Source organism: Oncorhynchus nerka, unplaced genomic scaffold, assembly GCF_034236695.1.
Source record: "Oncorhynchus nerka isolate Pitt River unplaced genomic scaffold, Oner_Uvic_2.0 unplaced_scaffold_1185, whole genome shotgun sequence".
Lineage (NCBI taxonomy): Eukaryota > Metazoa > Chordata > Actinopteri > Salmoniformes > Salmonidae > Oncorhynchus > Oncorhynchus nerka.
The window spans coordinates 126,831-149,128 of record NW_027040152.1 but is presented as its reverse complement, the minus strand read 5'-3'; the positions used below and the strand labels follow the sequence as shown (position 1 = coordinate 149,128).

The window sequence follows — 22,298 nt, the reverse complement described above, 5'->3', positions numbered from 1 at the left end:
AAGAACATTAGAAATTGTTGTCCACAGACCAAACATACTAATTTCCCCATGATACATTTACATTTAGATTGAATATGAAATACTGTACTGGACATTGTTATTTATTTCAGATAAAAAATGTGTATCTGGGACATAAATCAACCAGAAAACATATCAGTAATAACATATCCAACAACAATTTCATGGCATGAAATAAGAGTTTCCCTGTGAAACAGAATTGAGCAAAGAGGACCTAAAAATGCGTATTAAACACAATCATTACATTATGCATCTTGAGTACTTTCTGAATTATTTCTGAACTTTCTCAATTTGGATAAAAATCTGTGTAATTTCACCCACACTTCAGAGAAAATATATGTTTGCCTACACAGTAAAAAAATACAAAAAATAAAGCCAGAAGGACAAGAAATGTAGCTAATGGGTGAACATTGGTTCACTCAACAATCTTTGCTCACAGTGATATGAATGTATCAAAACTTGTTGAGTCGAATTACTAATTAATGTGTGCCTTTGGAAGGCAACACTGTATATTGGTTCAGCTATATGCCCAAATGTTGAGAAAACACACAATCCTATTGCAGCCTTACAGTTGTATGGTGAATCAACAAACTCTGCTCAAAGTGAGCTGAATTTGAACAAGCTTGTTGAGTAAAATTACAAATGTATGTTTGCTCAAAACTACTCAAAACCATTTCCCAGCATGCTCTATCGCAGGTTGATTTTCAGAATTGTTTGTTTTCAATACCTGTGTTTTTGCATTGATTGGTTGATTAATCGTATAATCTTTTGCTACACAAACATAAATAACATACATTTTTCTAAACTAATCCAAGCTGTTAGTAGTCTCAATAATTAATCTTCCATACACCTACCCTGGCCATCATTCTCAATGCAGTTTGAGGGTGAATAAATGTTCAATTGTTGAATATCCTCACTCTGGCTGGATTCTAAAAGGGATTAAACAACATTTTGCACGCCAGAATGTGATTTGCAGGCTTAATACAGCCTATAAACCAGGAGTTTCAGACCACTGTGTTTAGGGTGTAACTAGGCCCTCAAAGAAAAGCCTTATGATATATGTAATGTCTGGTCTTAAAGAGTTTCATTTTACACTGGGAAATATGCAAACAATTGTATGTTGAATCAACAGGAATGCTATTTTTTTGAGCAAACTCACAATCATGTTGCAGCTGGAAGCCTCATGCAAACGTACATTGAATAAAAATAATTACAGTGTACTTTATGGTCTAATTATTTTTCTCCATCTCTCATTAATCTATCTTTCCTTTCCCTCCTCCCTCTGTATTCCTCTCACTTTACCTCTGCCTCTCTAACTTCTCAAGTCCAACCTTCCGTTCCTATTTATTTACCCTCCCACCATCCCTCCTCTTCCCCTTTACGCTTCGTCCTCTCTCACTCTCTTCTTCCTGTTGCCTTCTAGGTTTTTGCGTTTTTAGAACCTGTTCTCTTTTCTCTCTCCCGTCTATCGCACAATTCCTTACCCCTCCTCTGGCTTTTATACTATTTCGCGGGAATCTCTTTAAATTCCGTATCCCACCTCTAAAAAAAATAAGCTGTTTTAACTTTTGATTTCTTTGGCTTATCGGAAATGTCAAGATATCAAGGCAATACTCCATCTGAAATGCCACCCAGTGCGTCTCTGGACGCCTGAAGCAGCACATAGATTTGGTAAAGGCAATTTTCTGTTATTTTCTCTACTATTGAAAGAGGGGACGGAGGGTGTGTAAGCCCGCTGTGATATACGCCAATACAGTCCTTTAACCTGAGAATCACTAGTTGATCTACAGTCTGTTTTCAACGTCCAGCTCCACGGGAATCTGTCACAGGTGAGTTACGACTTTTATTATAGCCTGTATTCAGAAGTCAGGAGAGATCTTCGAAGTGCTGTGAGTTGTGGTCCGTTTAAATTGAATCATTGTAGGTTTATTTACTTTTTTAAAAGTATTATTTCTAGTGAATTCTGACTGGTCCAATGCATTTTTCTTCGAGTGAAGTTCTAAATATTTGTCATGAATTTGCCAAGGGATTCAGCAACATGAGACAAATAATATAAAAACTGTTTTGAATGACACTGTTAGAGAAAATCTATAGTTTATTCCTCTTTTTGTTCAATTTTTGTTTCCGGTCCCATTAGCCGTTATTTTGCAGTTCGTGGTGAGTTCTTTCTGGGCAAGTTTGAGTAGAAGAGAATAGCGTTTTGCGCGCCATTTAATGACTTGTCATTATTTCAATGAGTAGGTAGGTGTGTGTTGTCTGGACGTCTTCCTTTTTGTATTTATTTAACGAGGCAAGTCAGTTAAGAACAAATCATTATTTACAATGACGGCCTACCCTGGCCAAACCCTAACCCAGACGACGCTGGGCCAATTGTGCGCTGCCCTATGGGACTCCCAATCACAGGCGGTTGTAATACTGCCTGGAATCGAACCAGGTCTGTAGTGACGCCTTTATCAATGAGATGCAGTGCCTTAGACCGCTGCGCTACTCGGGAGCCCACCCAAGGACAATAAACTGGTCAACTGATGCAGAGCAATGACCTCCAATTCTGTCTCACAGCATTATATGATGTGTGTCACTATCAGACACAGAATAAAGATAGGCACGTGACAATTATGAGATAAGTGGGTATATGACCTTTGATAATATTGCATTGTGTACTCAACAAGGCTAAGGAAAGATGTACAGACCTATTTGTATTCTATATAAACAAACAATAGAGTCAAAATATGTTTAATACTATCATGTCAATCTCACTGAATGTCAGACCTGATTGCATGGTATCCAAAGCTCCTATAAATTTGAGTGCCTACTTTTCTGCAGCCCCGTCACTCATTTTATCAGTCAGGCATTTTGAAATCACAGATTTAGCCTTTAAAGCATATTATTGACAAATGTTTGAGAGTTGCAATTTGCAGAACACAGAGAAGAAACATTTCACCAAGAATCTGATACTGTCCAGAATGGGAGAAGAATGAGGAAGCTCTGATAATGCAGTGATAATGAGAACCCAGTGGGAGAGATGACTTTGTTGTTTGCTCCCTGGGTAAACTCTGTCCTTGCTCTAGTGTTTGTTCCTCCTCTATTTGGATACATATTATCCATCTGTTCTCTCAGCCTTTCCAATATAACATTATGCACACGAAGAACTTGGTCTCTTGTTAAAGACTCCGTCTAGACCACTGTATTAATCACTCTCTTCCCCTCAGGATGTCGCAAGAGGGACTCTCCCATTGAATTCACTCCTGGAGAATAGTCATGATGGTTTCAGGGACGAGGTGGATTCTCTTCTGCCTCTTTCTACTGGGGGAGAGAACAGGACGTAAGGGAAACAATACATTTACATGGACATTTTAGTCATTTAGCAGACGCTCTTATCCAGATTGACTTCCAATTAGTACATTCATCTTAAGATAGCTAGGTCGGACAACCACATATCGCAGTCATAATAAGTACATTTTCCTCAATAAAGTAGCTGTCAGCAAAGTCGGTGCTAGTTCACTGACACATTCAAGTGCGAGTTCATGAAAAGCCATTTGTATTTTTAATTATAAGAAATGGGGGGAGGGGCTGTGGGATTCTTTAAGATATTCTTTGAAGAGGTAGGAGACAGTTATAGAGGTACTGTTCATTCTACGGGATGTTTCCATACTGAATAGTACAACTTTAATACTTTCTCTCAAAAGTACCTCCCAGAGTGACTCTGCTTTCAAAGAGCTATGTGTCAATAGTCAGATTTGGGTTTAGCAAAGTGAAAGTGGAATATTCAGAGACAGTAAAGAAAAAAAATAGAAAGTTCAGTCAGGGGGCCACTCCCCAGTTAGCTCTGTTCAGTCCGAGAACAACAAGCTGTCTTTTAGTCATAGTGGGCCAACAGCCACTGACTGGAAGAAGAGAGCAAGAACCAGAGACTGAGACGTAGACAGAGAGGCTGAGTGAGAGGGCTTGTCTGAGACCAGAGCAGTCGAGTGGAGCACTAGTGTGTTTATGTGGCGGATTGACAGAGACTTGTTTCTCCTGTTTGTCAGTGAGAGCAGAGAGTCTGCTGGTGACCCCGTCCATCCTGCCTATTACCAAACCTCACACCAAGTTCACATGGTCTCTGTTGTCTTTTTCAGGGACATCAAGTGTTTTATTTCTCATTTTATCTCTCCCACCAGAGACCCAATCTATATTAGTTTGTCCTCAATGTTCCCTGTAAACAGAGTATACAGCCGTAGCGCCATCTTGAGTGACATCTGGTTGTCTTTACAACTCTGCAGTTGACTGTGGGGAACTGCAGTGCTCTCTGTCTCCAGCCGGGGAGCTTCACCCTGTGCAGGGGCTGTTGGAGCGCTTTGAGGCCGGCCCGGGCTGTGCAGCCAGAGAGAGTGGAGAGAAAGAGACCCATGTGATCGCTGTGGGGAGAGGAACACGCAGCCCTGACAAACAGGTGCTCCCTCTCTGTTTCTCACAGTAGGACACACCCACAATCACTCCCAATACATTGTGCCTCCTTACCCTGACCCCCTCTCTTCCCTTCTAGGTGACTGTGCTCCTGAGACCCCTGTCTCTGTCTCATCCTCCCCGTCAAACTCTCATCCTGGTACTGAGCTCCAAGCAACCAGTGCGCTGGTGGCTGGAGGCCGTGAGACTACCCCCGGATCTGCCTGTATTGGTGCAGGTCAGTCTGTGTGTGCTCGTGTGGTGTGTGTGTGTGTGTACCTCTTTTAGTCATTCACTCAAAAAAACAGTTTTGATGAGAGTATTTACTTCTTCCCGTGAGGAACTGATGAAAGTACTGACTCCTCCAGTGTGTTTGTGTGTATGTCTGTGCAAGTGTGTTGTTTTAGAAACATAGGCCCCCACAAATGAATGTTTCTATTACTATGTGTTATCATGTCTCTCTATGTAACCACAGTGTCCCCCTTTGCCCCAGGTCTCTCCTAACTCTACAGTGCAGCCCTCCAGTCTGGCAGTGCAGGTGCAGCCTGTGCCCTCTCTGCCTTTCCGTCCGCGGGCTTTGCTGCGCTGGGCAATGCATCGGCATGGCTCCTTGTCCTCCCTCACACACACAGCCAGTGCCAACCGCGTCTACGTCCGCGTGGGCGAGGGTGAGCCCGCCCCACACACATACAACTAATACACGACCCTGCTCTTTCTGACCTTCTCTCTTCCTCTCCAACCAAGTCTCCCCTCTGCCCTCCAGATACCACCATGCCCAGCGTGTGCCAGCTGCAGTCTCTGTTCCTGTCACACAACTACCTGACCTCTGACCTGCAGCCACAGGAAGTGCAGGGCTGTTCTCCAGTTGGCGGAGGCAACCCAGAAGTGCATGTCATCAAGCTCCGTTCAGCAGGGTCAGGGCTTTGTGGGTAAGTTTAGGACATCTCCAGCATGTGGAGAATATCAATCTCTGAAGCTGTTCAAGTAATACAATGTTGAGCTATTGAGTTATCCCTTAATCATTTTATATGCATTTTCTCCCTCTCTATGCCTTTCAGTGACCGGTCTCTCCCTCTATCCCAGCTCTCTGCAGGTGGAGGTGACTATTTCTCTGGTGCCCCCAGTGGCCAATGCTGGGTGGCACAAGTTGGTGCTGATCCTCAGCAGTGCCGTTCCAGTCAACTGGGCTCTCACAGTGCCAGGGCTCCGGGGACACATCTCTGTCTATGTGAGGACCCTATCCAGTAAAACTTGACACATTATGGTATTTCTCCTATCATGTGGGCTAGAATGGGTCCTTCACCTGTTCTGGAGTTTGGTATAAAATCATAAAAGGGTTATAAGTTTAAAAAAATAATGATGAAATGGACAAAATAGCTAAAGAAATTAAAGGAGCAATACAATCATTGAGTGAAGGCCAAGCTAAACAACATTTCAAAACCTCAACGTGAGTTCAAAATATCAATGGACATATCTCTCAGGTTATTTTATTTTTTAAATAAACACATTCAACTTGGCTTTGACAGGGCTTGCCATGTTATCTTGTAACACAAACATCCCATTTATGCATTTTTTTGAACCATTTCTCTATCTACCTTGTTCTTTCCACTCAGTCCTCCAACAGCGTGTCCCCACTCTACCCTCCAGAGCCTGACCTGACACTGACTAGCATCCTCACCTCTGACCTCTCTACCACCCATGACCTTTTGAGCTGGGCCAATCAGAGTGGCTTTCCCAAAGTGGCCTCATACACCGAGGCTGACCTGGCCAATCACTTTGTGATCAGACTGGCTGGGGGAGGGACAGGTCAGGACCTGTGTGTGTCTCTTGTGTCCCTCATTGTGTGAGTGAACTGGATGGTTTATTTTGTGTTTCCTAACCGTGTGTTTGTGTTGGTGTTTCTCCTGATGAATTATGTTGTCTCCCATATTGAAGGTCATGTTATCCCTAAAAAGTGCTGTTCTGTGTGTTAGCACACCTCTCTCTCTCTCTCTCCCTCCCACAGAAGGTGACCCCCCTGTGCGTATGCTGGATGGCAGGCCCCCTTGGGTCCAGGAGCACAGGCAGTGGCTGAGTGAGGGAGGTGGAAGGACCAGTGGGGGCTGGGAGGCCGTCAGTGTGCAGTGTCAGGACGGACGACTCAACGTGGCAGTGGACAGACACATTCTGCAGGTCACTTTCACTATGTGGTTGTACTGGTAGTTTAGCGGGGTTATGGTTGTACTGGTAGTTTAGCGTGTTTATGGTTATACTGGTAGTTTAGCGTGTTTAGCGAGGTTATGGTTGTACTGGTAGTTTAGCGTGTTTAGCGAGGTTATGGTTGTACTGGTAGTTTAGCGGGGTTATGGTTATACTGGTAGTTCAGCGTGTTTAGCGGGGTTATGGTTATACTGGCAGTTTAGCGAGGTTATGGTTGTACTGGTAGTTTAGCGTGTTTAGCGGGGTTATGGTTGTACTGGTAGTTTAGCGGGGTTATGGTTATACTGGTAGTTTAGCGGGGTTATGGTTATACTGGTAGTTTAGCGTGTTTAGCGGGGTTATGGTTATACTGGTAGTTTAGCGTGTTTAGCGGGGTTATGGTTGTACATGGTTATACTGGTAGTTTAGCAATGGTTATACTGGTAGTTTAGCGGGGTTATGGTTATACTGGTAGTTTAGCGGGGTTATGGTTATACTGGTAGTTCAGCGTGTTTAGCGGGGTTATGGTTATACTGGTAGTTTAGCGGGGGTTATGGTTATACTGGTAGTTTAGCGGGGTTATGGTTGTACTGGTAGTTTAGCGGGGTTATGGTTATACTGGTAGTTTAGCGGGGTTATGGTTATACTGGTAGTTCAGCGTGTTTAGCGGGGTTATGGTTATACTGGTAGTTTAGCGTGTTTAGCGGGGTTATGGTTGTACTGGTAGTTCAGCGTGTTTAGCGGGGTTATGGTTGTACTGGTAGTTTAGCGAGGTTATGGTTGTACTGGTAGTTTAGCGTGTTTAGCGAGGTTATGGTTGTACTGGTAGTTTAGCGAGGTTATGGTTATACTGGTAGTTTAGCGTGTTTAGCGAGGTTATGGTTGTACTGGTAGTTTAGCGGGGTTATGGTTATACTGGTAGTTCAGCGTGTTTAGCCTGTAGTTTAGCTCTATGGTTATACTGGTAGTTTAGCGGGGTTATGGTTGTACTGGTAGTTTAGCGGGGTTATGGTTATACTGGTAGTTTAGCGGGGTTATGGTTATACTGGTAGTTCAGCGTGTTTAGCGGGGTTATGGTTATACTGGTAGTTTAGCGTGTTTAGCGGGGTTATGGTTGTACTGGTAGTTCAGCGTGTTTAGCGGGGTTATGGTTGTACTGGTAGTTTAGCGGGGTTATGGTTGTACTGGTAGTTTAGCGAGGTTATGGTTGTACTGGTAGTTTAGCGTGTTTAGCGAGGTTATGGTTGTACTGGTAGTTTAGCGTGTTTAGCGAGGTTATGGTTGTACTGGTAGTTTAGCGTGTTTAGCGAGGTTATGGTTGTACTGGTAGTTTAGCGTGTTTAGCGAGGTTATGGTTGTACTGGTAGTTTAGCGAGGTTATGGTTATACTGGTAGTTTAGCGTGTTTAGCAGGGTTATGGTTGTACTGGTAGTTTAGCGTGTTTAGCGAGGTTATGGTTGTACTGGTAGTTTAGCGAGGTTATGGTTGTACTGGTAGTTTAGCGAGGTTATGGTTGTACTGGTAGTTTATCGTGTTAGCGAGGTTATGGTTGTACTGGTAGTTAACGTGTTAGCGAGGTTCACATTTATTTATATAGCCCTTCGTACATCAGCTGATATCTCAAAGTGCTGTACCTAAAACCCCAAACAGCAAGCAATGCAGGTGTTGAAGCACGTTGGCTAGGAAAAACTCTAAAAGTCCAAAACCTAGGAAGAAACCTTGAGAGGGACCAGGCTGAGGGGTGGCCATCCTCTTCTGGCTGTGCCGGGTGGAGATTATAATAGAACATGGCCAAGATGTTCAAATGTTCATAAATGACCAGCATGGTCAAATGGTCTGGGACAGGTCTGGGATTCCATAGCAGCAGGCAGAACAGTTGAAACTGGAGCAGCAGCACGGCCAGGTGGACTGGGGACAGCAAGGAGTCATCATGCCAGGTAGTCCTGAGGCATGTTCCTAGGGATCAGGTACTCCGAGAGAGAAAGAAAGATAAAAATAGTTATGGTTGTACTGGTAGTTTAGCATGTTAGCGAGGTTATGGTTGTACTGGTAGTTTAGCGTGTTAGTGAGGTTATGGCATACAAATACCAATATACTGCATGTAGACCTACAGTGTATTGTAGGTTCTTATGATGGTACTTAGTGTAGCTTTTGTGATGCTCTCTTTCACACAGACCCTGTCTCTCCTGGTGTCGGAGGTGACACTGCGGGATCCTCAGTGCCTGGCCCAGTCTAACAGCAGCCATTTCTTGTTGGTATTCCCGGTCATTTCCTGTGGGACTGAAGGGCTGCTACAGGGAGAGCCCAGAGGGGTGCAGTACAAAAATGCGGTAAGACAGAGAGGTGGTTTTAAGGGGTAAAATATTTTAACATGTTTTGTGAAATGTTTCTGCAACGTTTGTCTCCACATGTTTTGCAATGTTTTTGTCTCACCAAAATGGAGTCCAAAATGGTAATGGGGCCATGCTTCTGGGTGCAGCTGTTTACAAGTGATTCTGTGCTAAACTCAGTCAGCAGAAAGAGAAAGAGCTGTGCAATTGGGAAGTCCAGCAGCCTCATCAGAGAGGCAGATCTGATGGGGAGATAGAGCAGGGATGGGCTTCCCTTAGGTGGGAAGAGGGACATGGAGGTCACTATGGAGCCCCTCACTGTGTGTTTGTGTCTCTGTATCTGTGTGTGAGATTGAGATAGATGGCGAGAGACGCACAGTAGAAAGGCAGAGGACGAGAGAAGAGAGTAGAAGAGCAGGGCTTTAATTGTGTTGTTGTTGGTTAGTGTGATCTGAAGGGCCCCTGCGGTTGTGTAAGTAGTCGGTCTTATCTCCCCCAGGCGCCACATGGCTGACCTAGGTCAGAGTGTCCTGAACACTGCTGATCAGCCTGAGTGTAGCTAGGCCTGGGGACAGGAGTGTGGGAGCAGGGGGCTGGGTAGTGGGAGTGGTGGAGGTCTGGGAGGAAAGGGAGCAGGAGAGGAGGGAGGCAGTGAGACAGACATGTAGCATGTGAATGAACTAGGAACTACTAATATATCTACTGATCTCTCACTGACCTATCTGCTCTAGTGTTTCAACTCTTAAAGTACATGACTTGCCATGTTTTGTGTCTATCCATCCTCTCAGGTGTTGCTATGGAGAAACAAGCCTCTGGTTGCTGTGGGCAATGAGACAGACGAGTGGACTCCACTGGTCATACATGTGAGATGATACAGGTTGTGTGTTTGTGTGTGGTCCAATTTCACTTCATATTAGTGTGTTTGTTGTGTGTGTGTGTGAGAGAGAGACTTGTATATCTTGTCCTTATCATTCCATACATCTCCCTCTTTTCCATTGTCCTCTTAGTTCAGCTGTTTGGCTGCAGTCCCCAGTGTCCCAAGCCTTCCTGTGGAGCAGCCCACTCTGCAGGGGCCGGGGCCTCTCCCAAGGGCCAGGGCCGGCCCACTGGTCTCACTGCAGCTGTTTGTTACAGAGGGCTATGAGCAGAGGCAGACCGGACCTTGTGCCATCACTGCTGACAACCGTGTCTATGTGGAGGTCAGTTTGCCTAGCTATGTGTGTGTGTTTTAATTGTGTGTCTGTCTGCCTGTCTGTGTGTCTGCTGATGTAGCTCCTGCTGCAAGTGCTACTTGTGTTTCTCCCTCTTATAGTCTTCTACAGTATCAGCTGCCTCAAGTCCAGAGCAGACTTCCTCCAGAAGGCTATTATAATCACATCTAGATATGTCACAATAAGTCCTTTCTATAAGAACTCTGTAGCCCTGCTATTACAGCACTAGAGCACACCAGGTTGAAACAGAGACCTACAAATTACAGTACTAGTGTAATTACAATACTTATTACACTCTACTTACAAAATATCAACTCGGTAATAAGACCATGGTAAAGTAATGTGTTACCCATATTGTCTCTGACTGTTTTTGCCAAGCTTTCCGCCAACGGAGCCCTCGGTGGGGGTGTGGAGGTGCGGTCTTGCATGGTGTCTCCCTATCAGACCCCGTGTGTCCCCTGGCTGGTCAGTCATTAGAGACGGCTGCTCCGCTGACTCCTCACTGACACTCAGCAACATGACACATGGCCAAGAGGACGAGGAGGAAGAGGAGGAATATTATGAAGAGGAAGAGGAGGTACCTAGAGTCCTATCATTCAGGCATCCAGGAAGGGCTTGGAGGAACAAAGCAGGATTGAGAAAAAGAGAACACGGTGGGAAGAGGGGACGAGGGAGGACGAGGAGGACGAGCCAAAAGGAAGGAGAGCGATGGAGGAATGGGAGGAGAGGAGGACCAGATACACAGACTGAGGTTCAGTTTTGTCCTTCGGCCCATCTACAACAACTCTGTCCAGTTCCTGCACTGTCGCATCCGTCTCTGTGGCCCTGAGTCAGTGACCCAGGGGCCTCCAACGGCCACAATACAGAGTGGCTGTCCAAATCCCTGGGGCCTCCGTATCCCTGCCCTCGTATCCAAACTACCCAGCCAACAGGTACAGTACATGTTCCATATTCATAATGACTAGTAGTATTAATGACAAAAGTAATGACTGGCTGCCCATGTTGCCTATACTAAATCTGCCATGCTTATCCTTCTCTCTCTTCTCTCTGTCAGTGTGAGTACAGAAACTTCTCCAGACCCATGCTGGTCCATCAGCCTGTTGGTGTGGCCAGACAGCAGGCGCCACCTGCTGGTGAGTAGTAGATGGTCATTGGTGGTGTGGTCCACCTCATGACATGGGCCTGAAGTAATTCACTTTCACTCCGTGTAAAATGGTGTTTCTCTCTTCTTATCCAACTCTCTCTTTCTCTCTCTAGGTCAGAGAGGTCAAATGCCCAGTGTGTCTCAGCTGCCCAAGCCTATCCCAGCCCACAGCAGTAAGTAACTGTAACTTTAACCCTAGCCTCAACCCTAACCCTAAACTTCATGTCACCTGGTTAATGCAACCCTAACCCTATTCTTAATGGTTTTGCACAACCCTAACCCTGTGGTTCAACCCTAACCCTAGTGGTTCAATTTAACTTTAGTAGCATTTCAACGCTGATTTTAACCTGATTGGTTCAACCTAACTCTAGCCTTAACGCTAACCCTAGTGGTTCAACCGCTAACTCTAGCCTCAAGTTGAAGACCTAGTGGTTCAACCTAACCCTAGCCCAACGCTAACCCAGCTCGTACGCTAACCCTAGACCTTCAACCTAACCCTAGCCTCAACGCTAACCCTAGCGGTTCAAGGTTAACGCTTGAACCCTAGCGGTTCGACCGGTAACACTAGCCTCAACGCTAACCCTAGCGGTTCGAAAACCAACGCTAGCCTCAACGCTAACCCTATTCTCAAAAAAACGCTAGCCTCAACGCCAACCCTAGGGCGGATGCGCTGTCGCCTCAACTAACCCGCCACTGTTATCTTCCTCCTCAACGCTAACCCTAGTCGGTGTGAGTACTAACGCTAGCCTCAACGCAACCCTAGCGGTCCATCAGCCTGTTGGTAGCCTCAACGCTAACCCCTGCTGGTTCGACCCTAGATGGTCATTGGCCTCACCTCCTCAACCCTGGGCGGTTTCACCTTTCACGCTAGCCTCAACGCTAACCTAGCGGTTCGACCCAACTCTCTATTTCCTCAACGCTCTCTAGTGGTTCGGTCAAACCGTAGTGGTTCAGCTGCCTAACCTAGCCTCAACGCTAACCCTAGCAGTTTAACCCTAGCCTCATCCCTAACCCTTGTTTCATGTCCACACCCTGGTTCAACCCTAACCCTAGCGGTTCAACCCTAACCCTAGCTATAACCATAATACCAACTCCCGGATGTTCCTACATGTGTTAGTTATCACAACTGTGATAGTAACTTGGATTTGGCTTAACTACTACTTTTCCCTCCCATGTTTTTGTCACCCAGGCTCTGGGGTAGACACAGGCTCAGTTTTGGGGATTGTGTTTGTTGCTTTTCTTCTGGGCATCAGCCTGATGGGGGCGCTATGGTGCATCTACTCTCACACAGGTAACCACACGGGACAGTTCGTAAAGTCTATCCTAGGCCAAAATACTGAGCTATACCACCATATTCACAAATAAACAGAGAACATTCTATACCTGCTGCTGTTTATTATCTGTCACTTTATTTCTAGTTATATGTACATATCTACCTCGATTACCTCGTACCCCTGCACATCCACTGACTCAGTTCCCCTTATATATAGCCAAGTTATCGTTACTCATTCTATTATTTCTCTATTTTCCTTTCTCTCTGTGTTGTTGGGAAGGGCTGTTAGTCTACACTGTTAGTCTACACTGTTAGTCTACATCGAAGGATGTGACAAATAACATTTGATTTGACCTAGTGTAAGAGAAGATACTATTATAACTTTCTTATGATTTTTGAGAGAAATACTGGGTTTATTCACCATGAATAAATGTTAATGACACACTTGACATGTGATTGGTTGCAGGGGCTCCTCCACCAACCAGAAGAGGGGGCCTGATCGAGAATACTAACCCTGCCAACACCTCTGTGTAGAGTTGAGATGGAACGTGAGCAACACACACAGCACCTGGGGGACCACAAAGTAAAGAGAATGTCAAATTTAGACTAGTATTCTATAGACTTATCATGTCACTAGCGCCCTTTGTGAATTAGTCAAGCACCTGCAGATTGCAATAGTGATATCTCATATCATGTGTAAGAAATACAATATTATCTTTCTCTATCTCATTTTCAGTGTTTCCTCTGGTAAATCTGAGACCGAGGGTAAAGTGGGGCAGAAGATGAAACACCTGGTGTGTGTCAGACCTGGGTTCAAATACATGCATATTTAAGTATTTGTTATTTAAATGCTTATTTTCTGTGTATTTTTGTATTTTCAAATAATGCAGTATTTTGATATTTGTATTTGAAAATACACTTGCCTGTGTAGTTGAGAATTTCCAAAATCATTCAAAAATTTAAGTACTGAAAATATCCAGATACTTACTTTGAAATGTCTTTGAAAGTAATTGAAATACCCTAAATAGTTTTTGAACCCAGGTCTGGTGTGTGTGTGTGTGTGTGTGTGTGTGTGTGTGTGACCACATACACTGAGTATACAAAACATTGAGAACACCTGCTCTTTCCATAACATAGACTAACCAGGTGAATCTAGGTGAAAGCTATGATCCCTTATTGACGCCACTTGTTAATTCCACTTCAATCAGTGTAGATGAAGGGGCGGAGAGGTTAAATAATATTTTTTCCCCCTTGAGACAATTAAGACATGGATTGTGTCTGTGTACCATTCAGATGGTGAATGGGCAAAACTACATATTTAAGTGCCTTTGAACAGGGTATGGTAGTAGGTGCTAGGCGCACTGGTTTGAGTCAGGAATTGCAACGCTGCTGAGTTTTTCACCCTCAGCAGTTTGCTGTGTGTATCAAAAATGGTCCACTACCTAAAGGACACAACTGTAGGAAGCATTGGAGTCAACATGGGCCAGCATCCCTGTGGAATGCTTTCGATACCTTGTACAGTCCATGCCCCAACTAATTGAGGCTGTTCTGAGGGCAAGGGTGGGGGAGGGGGTGCGCAACTCAATATTAGGAAGGTGTCCATAATGTTTTGTGTACTTGGTGTACACTTCTTGAAGCAATGAGATGTGTAAAGGTCTGAAAGACCGAAACTACATGAATGTCTACAGGTACATGGCCTCAGCAACTCCTCAAAATGTTAGGAAGAAATACTAGTCAGTGCATTTGATCCATTATACTGTATCTACAATGTCATAACTAGGAATGGATGGAATGGAATGGTGTGACTACTGGCTATAGGATGAGCATGAATCTGAACCTAGCCTAGTCTAATGTTACAACAGAAACAAGCACTACAGAGTTTAAAGAGGAACACATGAAGTCAAATATGTCTTGAGTAGAATGTGTGAGGGGAATTGCCATTATCCAGATCCTTATTGTATATATCTATGTTGTAATTGTGACCCTTTGTTTGATATTATCTGTGCTATTGCTATTTAAATTAAATATCTGTGACAGAGTTGTGTTTTATCCTAAAAATAAAGTGTGGGTGAGAACAATGAATGACGCCCCAGAAATTCTAAACTTAAACAGAGTATTTCATTTTTTGTATCTAAATCCCTTTTAATATATACTCATGCTGACCAGGCTGTGACACTGAAAATATACAGTCACGTTGTGTCGCCATAGTTGTGGAGCATCATTTCAACATAATCATTGTCTCTCTCTGCTCGTACTGCAGTCATGTTCCACATGGCCTGATTGTATATTATTATGCCCTTGGGTGGGCTGCCACAGTGAAGTGAAAATGGCAGCTTCATTCATACACCAACAATGGGAGCTACAATTGCAACGGCTCTGAGGAAAATGGCCAATTACAATGGGAAATAAGGGCTTGCTTTGTCACTCTTCAAACCACCTGTCTTTAATAAGGTGTCTTTTTAGACATACAGCATAGTAGAGACCAGAGCCTAAAGGGCTGGATTCAATCCGTAGCGTTAAAGCGTGACTGACATTTAAAGGCAACGTTTCCGTGTTGGCGGAGACAGCATTCGTGGTAAATGTTGCATATGTTGGCTCAATCGAAAATGACCTTTACATTTCAACTGGCTACAACGCTGAGCTTCTGCGCTATGGATGGAATCCAGCTCGCACAATATATATATGACATTGCTAGAGATGTTAAAGTGATCAGGTCCCCTCAAGCACTATCCAAACGGTCAACCTGAAAAGCTGTGAGCGAAAGCAAATCCACAAAAACAAATGCCCAAATAACTTGAACACAATGTGCTTAGCCTCAGTCACTGATCAAAGTACCATATAAAAATGGAACTGCAAATACCAGTCAACAATCTCTATACAAAGCACTCATTCTTGTGCTACATACAGTACTTATGTAATACAAATCTCCATTATACCCATGGCCTCAGCTCTGTGTGTACACGCTGCTATGAAAACATTGTGTCTCCTGGTGGCGCTGTAGGTCCAGTCTGCGCTGGAATCTGCTTTGGCAGTGCGTGCAGCTGAAGGGCCAGTAGCTGCTGTGTTTATGGCTGTGGGTGATGAGGTTGGAGCTCTGGCTGAAGGCCTTGCCACACACCTGGCACACATGGGGCTTCTCACCTGAGACAGACAGGGACAGACAGCAGGACATGACATGGAATTCAAGAAGAGAGATACTCTGTGACAGCAGCCAGTGTGTAGGGCAGATTCCTAACTTAAGATGTAAGCGACCATTGCACAATGTGTATGTCAGTTGTACTGTGTTGTACACACACCAGCTGACCTATGTTCAACACCCACTATGCTCATTTGTGTATGTGTGCTTACAGTGTACCTCCCCGCACATCAAATCAAATACATTTGTATTGGTCACATACACATGGTAATCAGATATTAATGCAAGTGTAGCGAAATGCTTGTGCTTCTAGTTCCAACAGTGCAGTAATATCTAACAAGTAATCTAACAATTCCCCAACAACTACCTAATGCACACAAATCTAAAGGGATGGAATAAGAATATGTACATATAAATATATGGATGGCCCAGCGGCATAGGCAAGATGCAATAGATGGTATAAGATAAAGTATATACATATACCTGTGTGTATGAAGGTGTGTTTCTTCATGTCTGACTTCTGGTGGAACCTCTTGCTACAGTACTGGCAGGGGTAGGGCCTGGTGTCAGAGTGGATGAGCAGGTGGGTGGACAGGGTGGAGGAGCGCTTGAATACCTTCCCACACTCCTTACAGCTATAGCTACGCTCCTGGAACACACACATTCACAGAGATGTGGTTAGGATTTTGCCATTTAGTATTTTTATATAGTTTGTGTTGGGAAGTGGAGAGACCTCCACCAATGTACTTCTGCCAGATATACCTTTGGTCTTCCGTACGTGCCCAGAGCTTGTTTGAACTCGTAGGGGTGCTCTGGGGCTTTGGCTGATGTGGCCAATGGGACTGCATGCACGCATGTACGTGACCTGAGTAAATGAGTCTTCAGTACAGCTCCTGAGGACAAGACCTGAGAAAAGAGAAAGCTAAGAGTAACAGGAGATGTAGCTCATACTCCCAGAGATGTCAACCATATTCAACACAATTACCCATCACAGCCTCAATTCTCACACCAAACAAATCTGCTGTTATGTCATTTTCTGACATGTCACAGAGCCCTGTTGAGTACAATTTCCACCACTCTACTGTCACTCTTGTCTCAGGTCACAAACACCAAACAGTATCTAATTTATTCTATTTTAGTCATGCCTGAAGGGGTTTGCATGGTTTGGAACCATACACTTTTGGTTGATACACCCTATAAGGGTAGATGTGCTGTTCTGATTATATTGTAATTCCTGACCCTTGCTGGTTCTTCTTACCTTTTCACAGAGGGGGCATGGGCTGGTGGAGTTGAGGTCCATATGTGGCCTGTGGCTCAGTAAGACATGGACCAGTTTCTCCAGCTCCTTCTCTCTGTCAGGGCCCCGGGGCCAGTGTAGGGACCAGGGCAGGGCAGACTCGGAAGGCTCCACATCATCGTACCCTCCGGTTTCTGTGGAGTAAGTGGCATACTAGTAGATTGAGTTTGAAATAAAACAAATATTTTTGATTTGATAAAGATAGTTATGACAATCAAATTGAGGCAACTTGAAGTGTTTAACACGATGGAATACAAATATAACAAATATCTACATCTAATTATTTATTATTTACAATAAATAGAGTGTAGAGCCATAAAGTCAGGATCCGTCGGATACCTGCAGACCAGCTGGTCCAGAGGTCAGCTGGCGAGGTGCTGTGTGGTCTGGTTGCCATGCCGTCCCAGCTAGGGCAGGGGTATTCCAGGGTGTCCCTGACCTCTGACCCTGAGCACAGGTTGCCCTGGTCCTCCTGGAAGGGGCTCCGATGTGGGGACCTTACTTCCCACCATGCCCTGTTCTGCCTGTCGTGATAGTTTGTATGAGGTTGTGGCTGGTCAGGGTTTGTGTGTCTGGTGCCTTTAGAGAAGCAAGGGGGGTGAGACCCTGGTCTCTTACTCTTGACCAGGAATGAGCGAGGCATGACAGAGCTGAGGCAAGGGGAAGGTGGCGAGCGTGAGAGAGATAAATACCTACAGAACAGACAAGAGACAAGGAGTCATTCGAAATTCACTTAATGACAGATTCTTTGACAAAGTGTTCCTCTGTATTAAAGAACAACAATGAACTAATATTATTTATAGATTTTTCATTTCATTTTTCTACAAATACCAATGCAATAAGAGCACCTTCCTAATATTGAGTTGCACTCAATTCGTCGGGCATGGACTCTATAAGATGTAGAAAGCGTTCCACAGTTTTGCTGGCCCATGTTGACTCCAATGCTTCCCCAGTTGTGTCCTTTAGGTATTGGACCATTATTGATACACACGGGAAACTGTTGAGTGTGAAAAACCCAGTAGCCTTGCAGTACTTTACACAACCGGTGCACCGGTCACCTACTACCATACCCTGTTCAAAGGCACTTAAATGTTTTGTCTTGTCCATTCACCCTCTGCACATATAAACCATCCATGTCTCAATTATCTCATGGCTTCTTTAACCTGTCTCCTCCCCTTCATCTACACTGATTGAAGTGACATCATTAAGGGATCATAGCTTTCACCTGGATTTACCTGGTCACTCTACTGCATGTCATGAAAAAAGAACATGTTCCTAATGTTTTGTACACTCAGTAAATTTATCCACAGAATCATTCCCCTCCCTTTCTGAATTTCTGGAGAATGTGAAATGTGTTGGGTTCGTAATGATATTTTTCTGCAATTAAGTAAGGGACATAAAATAGTTTTGATATATAAATATTTGTTTCTACTGTAAGAGATTGCGAAATTAGAGATAATACATTTTTTGATAACATTAACTTTCATTAATGAATTTTCCACGTAATGTAACGTAGTCATTCATCAAATTTTTGAAAAATGTATTATCACTAAAAATTGCTCTGTGAAAATGTACAATTACAGCACACATTTACACACATCACACTTATAGTAAGCTGTAATGTCACTCATGTTGCTCTGAGTTAGTATTCCTTATCTTCGTATGTCAATGTGAAACACACACACCTGTTGATAAATAATCAGTTAAAATGCCAAAGCCTGTGGTTTGGGTAAGAAATGCATCATGGCCACCTGCACACTGTTTTAAAAAACATTTCAAAAGCAGGTCTTTCTCTGAGGACTACCCTACTCCGTCAAAGCAATTCAAACTGAAATCTCACGATCTGTTGTGAAAAATACATTTTGAGCTTTTACTAAATAGATCTACGTCTCTATACGTTTTTAAAAGTTTCTAAATATGACATATGTAACCAAATCATTCATAAAATAGCATACAATCCTACCATACATTGCAATCAAATTACAAATGCAACATATTTCCTTTGCAATTCTTCCTAATGATATTCACAATTCTACACATTATCAGAATATCTTTTTTTTTTACCATTGATCACATATTAATAAACAACACAGACTTTTGTCAAAAGAATAACCTATTTTGGTCAGTTTTCAGTCAAGCTCAATCATAAAAATATCTAATATGTTTTATTGCTCGTCAGTTAAATGTATTAAAATGATTCATATCTGTACTGAATTAATCCTCAAATTCAATAAATATTATGCAAAACATTAAACACCAATCTCATATTATGATGTTGAAATCTGGAGAGAGACTGAATTCTGTAACTTACCACTTGTATGCAGAGTTGAATCTGGAGTGGTTGCTATCTCTTTGGTGTCTGTAACATCCCCTTTTCTTTACCCTCGCACCCATTAACTGATGACATGACAGAAAACAATTGATTTGGTTTGATTTTGAAGCAGTTGCTGAACAATGGATTGTGGGAAATCTCAACAAAAAACCCACCAGCCAACCTTTACAGTGCATTCAAAGTCTATACCTCAGTGTACAATTCAAAGCATTTACCTAAAGGCTAGAAATTAAAAATGTTAATCTGTTAAACTCATACTGTAACATTAATTTGACTCTTACACACATAATTACAGTATGTGACAATGATGCATAACATTGGTTATTTTTCAAGATTTATTCTAATCTACACCAGAGATTTTCTAATCAGAAATAGTCTATCAGCTAGATAAACTGTTTTTCTTTGTTTTAGTTTTTGATTGAATAAAACAAATCTGATATTCCCAGTTGTTAACCAACTTCTGTAATGGAAACCTGTGCTCGGTGTTCAGCTTGTTGTTCGCATCCTGCCTGTTGTCTTACCTCTAGAGAGGACTGATCCTGCTACCGTACACTAGAAAGGACCAAGCACACATCCAAACCTGTCCATCTTGGTCTGAGAGTCAATGTTCTATGCTACTGAGTCACAGGTAACTTGGAGATACTGGTAGCAACAGCCTGACTGAGGGTAGGAAATGTGTACATTAAGGTCACTTGATTGTGTTTATATATCAAAGTCTCATGTAAAAACAGGGACCTTACTTTAACCATGTAATCTTGCTATGGGAGGTTATTGACACACACATCACTGGTGTCTATGCAGTGTGGAATGTGTATAATACACAACCCACACAACTCTCTTCCTGTGACTGAGGTAATTTAGTGATCTCCACCACAGAAATAGAAACACTCTCCCACACTAGAACAATGATGAAAAGAGCTGCTAGAAGATGACAGGATTTTACTAAACAAGTGAAGTAAAGAAGTAAGATTGCAAAGATAACTGCATTATAGTTGATGTTCATTGAATTACAGAGAAACTACATTGGAGATCACTGTATGACTCAGCACATGACATCTTAGATTGAAACAGGTCAGAGGCCCTCAGAACAGCCTCAATTAATCTGGGCATGGACTCTACAAGGTGTCGAAAGTGTTTCACAGGGATGCTGGCCCATGTTGACTCTCATGTGGACCATTCTTGATACACATGAGAAACTGCTTCAAAAACCCAGCAGCATTGCACTTCTTGACGGAAACCGGTGTGCCTGGCACCTACTACCATACCCCATTCAAAGGCACTTAAATATTTAGTCTTGCCCATTCACTCTCTGAATTTCACACATACACAATCCATGTCTCACTTGTCTCTAGACTTAAAAATACTTCTTTAACCTGTCTCCTCCTCTTCATCTACACTGATTGAAGTGGATTTAACATGTGACATCAATAAGAGATCATGGCTTTCATCTGGATTTACCTGGTCAGTCTATGTCATTGAAAGAGCAGGTGTTCTTAATGTTTTGTACACTCATTGTTTTGTATCCTGTGAGCAGCAGAGAGTGGAGTTGAGTGTGCCACTGCCTTGATGTTCTGGAGTGGAGCTTGGCAGAGCGCTGTGGTTACTGTGGCGGGGGGCTGGCAGCCTTCTCCCCAGGGTTTCAGGGAGTGCAGGCGAGGGGGGGGCAGGTTGTTGAGACGGGGTGGTAGGCTCGGTGGGTTTGTGTCTCGTCTCTGATGGGGGGGGTTCAGGGGCTTCTCTTCCTACATCCGTCCCTCTGCTCCCCTGCTGCTGCTCCTGTCTTTCTAGGAACCTGAATCTTGGGGTCTGGGGTGGAGTGGTTTAGGGAGGGGGAGGGGTTATGGCTGGTTGGCATTTAGTGTACTTTTCCTTTCTTTGTTTTTGTCTCACCTGTTCTGCTTTCTACTGTGATATGTTCCCTTGCGTTCAAGTATGCTCCTGGCTCTGAGCTCCAATGAAGCAGTCTGTATAAGGCTTTGGTTATGAAACCAGCATCACAAGCACGAATGGAGCGACAGGTGAGGATGCAAACACAAGACTCTCTCTGGTCAGAGAGCGACCTGGGTTGGACTCAACTTGTGAATACATGATGTTAGGATGTGGTCTAGGTGCTGTGGTCCCCCTTGTTTATCACAACTGAGCAAATTTTCCATCATGGCTCCCAATCTTGTTGGAAGGACAGGTGCCGAGTAGAGAGTACGTGGCTGAAAACTTGCTGCTCGACTCCCAGTGAGTTATATCTGCTCCTGCCACGCCCTCTACTGCTCATCCTGTGTCTCCTTGACCTGCCGCCACTCCCCCAATGCTCCCCTCTCTCTCTCTCTCTCTCTCTCTCTCTCTCTCTCTCTCTCTCTCTCTCTCTCTTTCTCTCTCTCACTCTGTGTGTGATTGTGTGGGCGGAGACAGGTGTGCTGGAGTCAGAGCAGATCCCGCCCAGCTGCAACCTGTTCCATAATCAAGACCTCTACAAATACTCAGCCCTGCCACTTCTATGCTGCCAGATTGTAATCTCTGCTCAGTCAGTCTACGTTTCTAGCCGGTTGTTCCTGTTTAGATCCTGTTGTGCCTGTTTTTCCTTGCCTGACACGGTTTTCCTCTCTGCTACAGTTCTACCCGCTCTGACTCTGGTCCCTGTCTTCAGTCCCACGTCAATTCTGCTACTCTGTCCTGGATGTCCCACTCTACTGCTCCCTTGGATTCCCATCCGGACCTGCTTACCCTGTCTTAACCCCTCTCGCTCCAGCCTCAGCCTCCGCACCTAGTTTCCTGCGACCTGCCCGAACTTCCCCTGGCCTGCACTCCCTCTTCCCCCTGTGTTTCAATAAATACCTTGGTTACCAGTGAATTCAGCCAAAAGTCCAGAGAGTGCACGAATGAAAGCAAGTGAACACTTTGCAATGGTGATGGGCACACCTACTTCAACTGTCCACAAGCCTACAGCAACAGAGCAAAGA

At 44.0% G+C, this 22,298-nt stretch overlaps 2 protein-coding genes across 3 annotated transcripts; one reads left to right on the top strand and one right to left on the bottom strand.

Moving 5' to 3' along the window:
* The first annotated feature begins 1,397 nt into the window (after positions 1-1,397).
* On the top strand, positions 1,398-14,353 carry engl (endoglin, like). Its single transcript, XM_029636379.2, is given in 19 exon segments — positions 1,398-1,847; positions 3,228-3,340; positions 4,281-4,450; positions 4,544-4,681; positions 4,937-5,111; positions 5,207-5,372; positions 5,527-5,671; positions 6,057-6,249; positions 6,449-6,615; positions 8,796-8,951; positions 9,740-9,814; positions 9,959-10,150; positions 10,541-10,605; positions 10,607-10,835; positions 10,837-11,094; positions 11,217-11,295; positions 11,420-11,479; positions 12,496-12,597; positions 13,046-14,353. Coding segments are annotated over 18 exon segments (2,502 nt in total). The 5' UTR covers positions 1,398-1,847; positions 3,228-3,276; the 3' UTR covers positions 13,114-14,353.
* Positions 14,354-14,695: 342 nt separating this feature from the next.
* Positions 14,696-19,405, bottom strand: LOC115110588 (zinc finger protein Gfi-1b-like). 2 transcript variants are annotated; one of them, XM_029636380.2, is made up of 6 exons: positions 19,324-19,405; positions 17,352-17,704; positions 16,974-17,146; positions 16,478-16,621; positions 16,199-16,364; positions 14,696-15,720 (listed from the first exon to the last, which is right to left on the bottom strand). In XM_029636380.2, the coding sequence occupies exons 2-6, from the start codon at positions 17,653-17,655 to the stop codon at positions 15,524-15,526; spliced, it is 984 nt and encodes a 327-aa protein (XP_029492240.2). In that variant the 5' UTR covers positions 17,656-17,704; positions 19,324-19,405; the 3' UTR covers positions 14,696-15,523. The 2 variants fall into 2 exon arrangements, with proteins under 2 accessions (XP_029492240.2, XP_064872071.1); XM_065015999.1 differs by lacking the exon at positions 19,324-19,405 and adding an exon at positions 17,861-18,529.
* Positions 19,406-22,298: the final 2,893 nt, after the last annotated feature.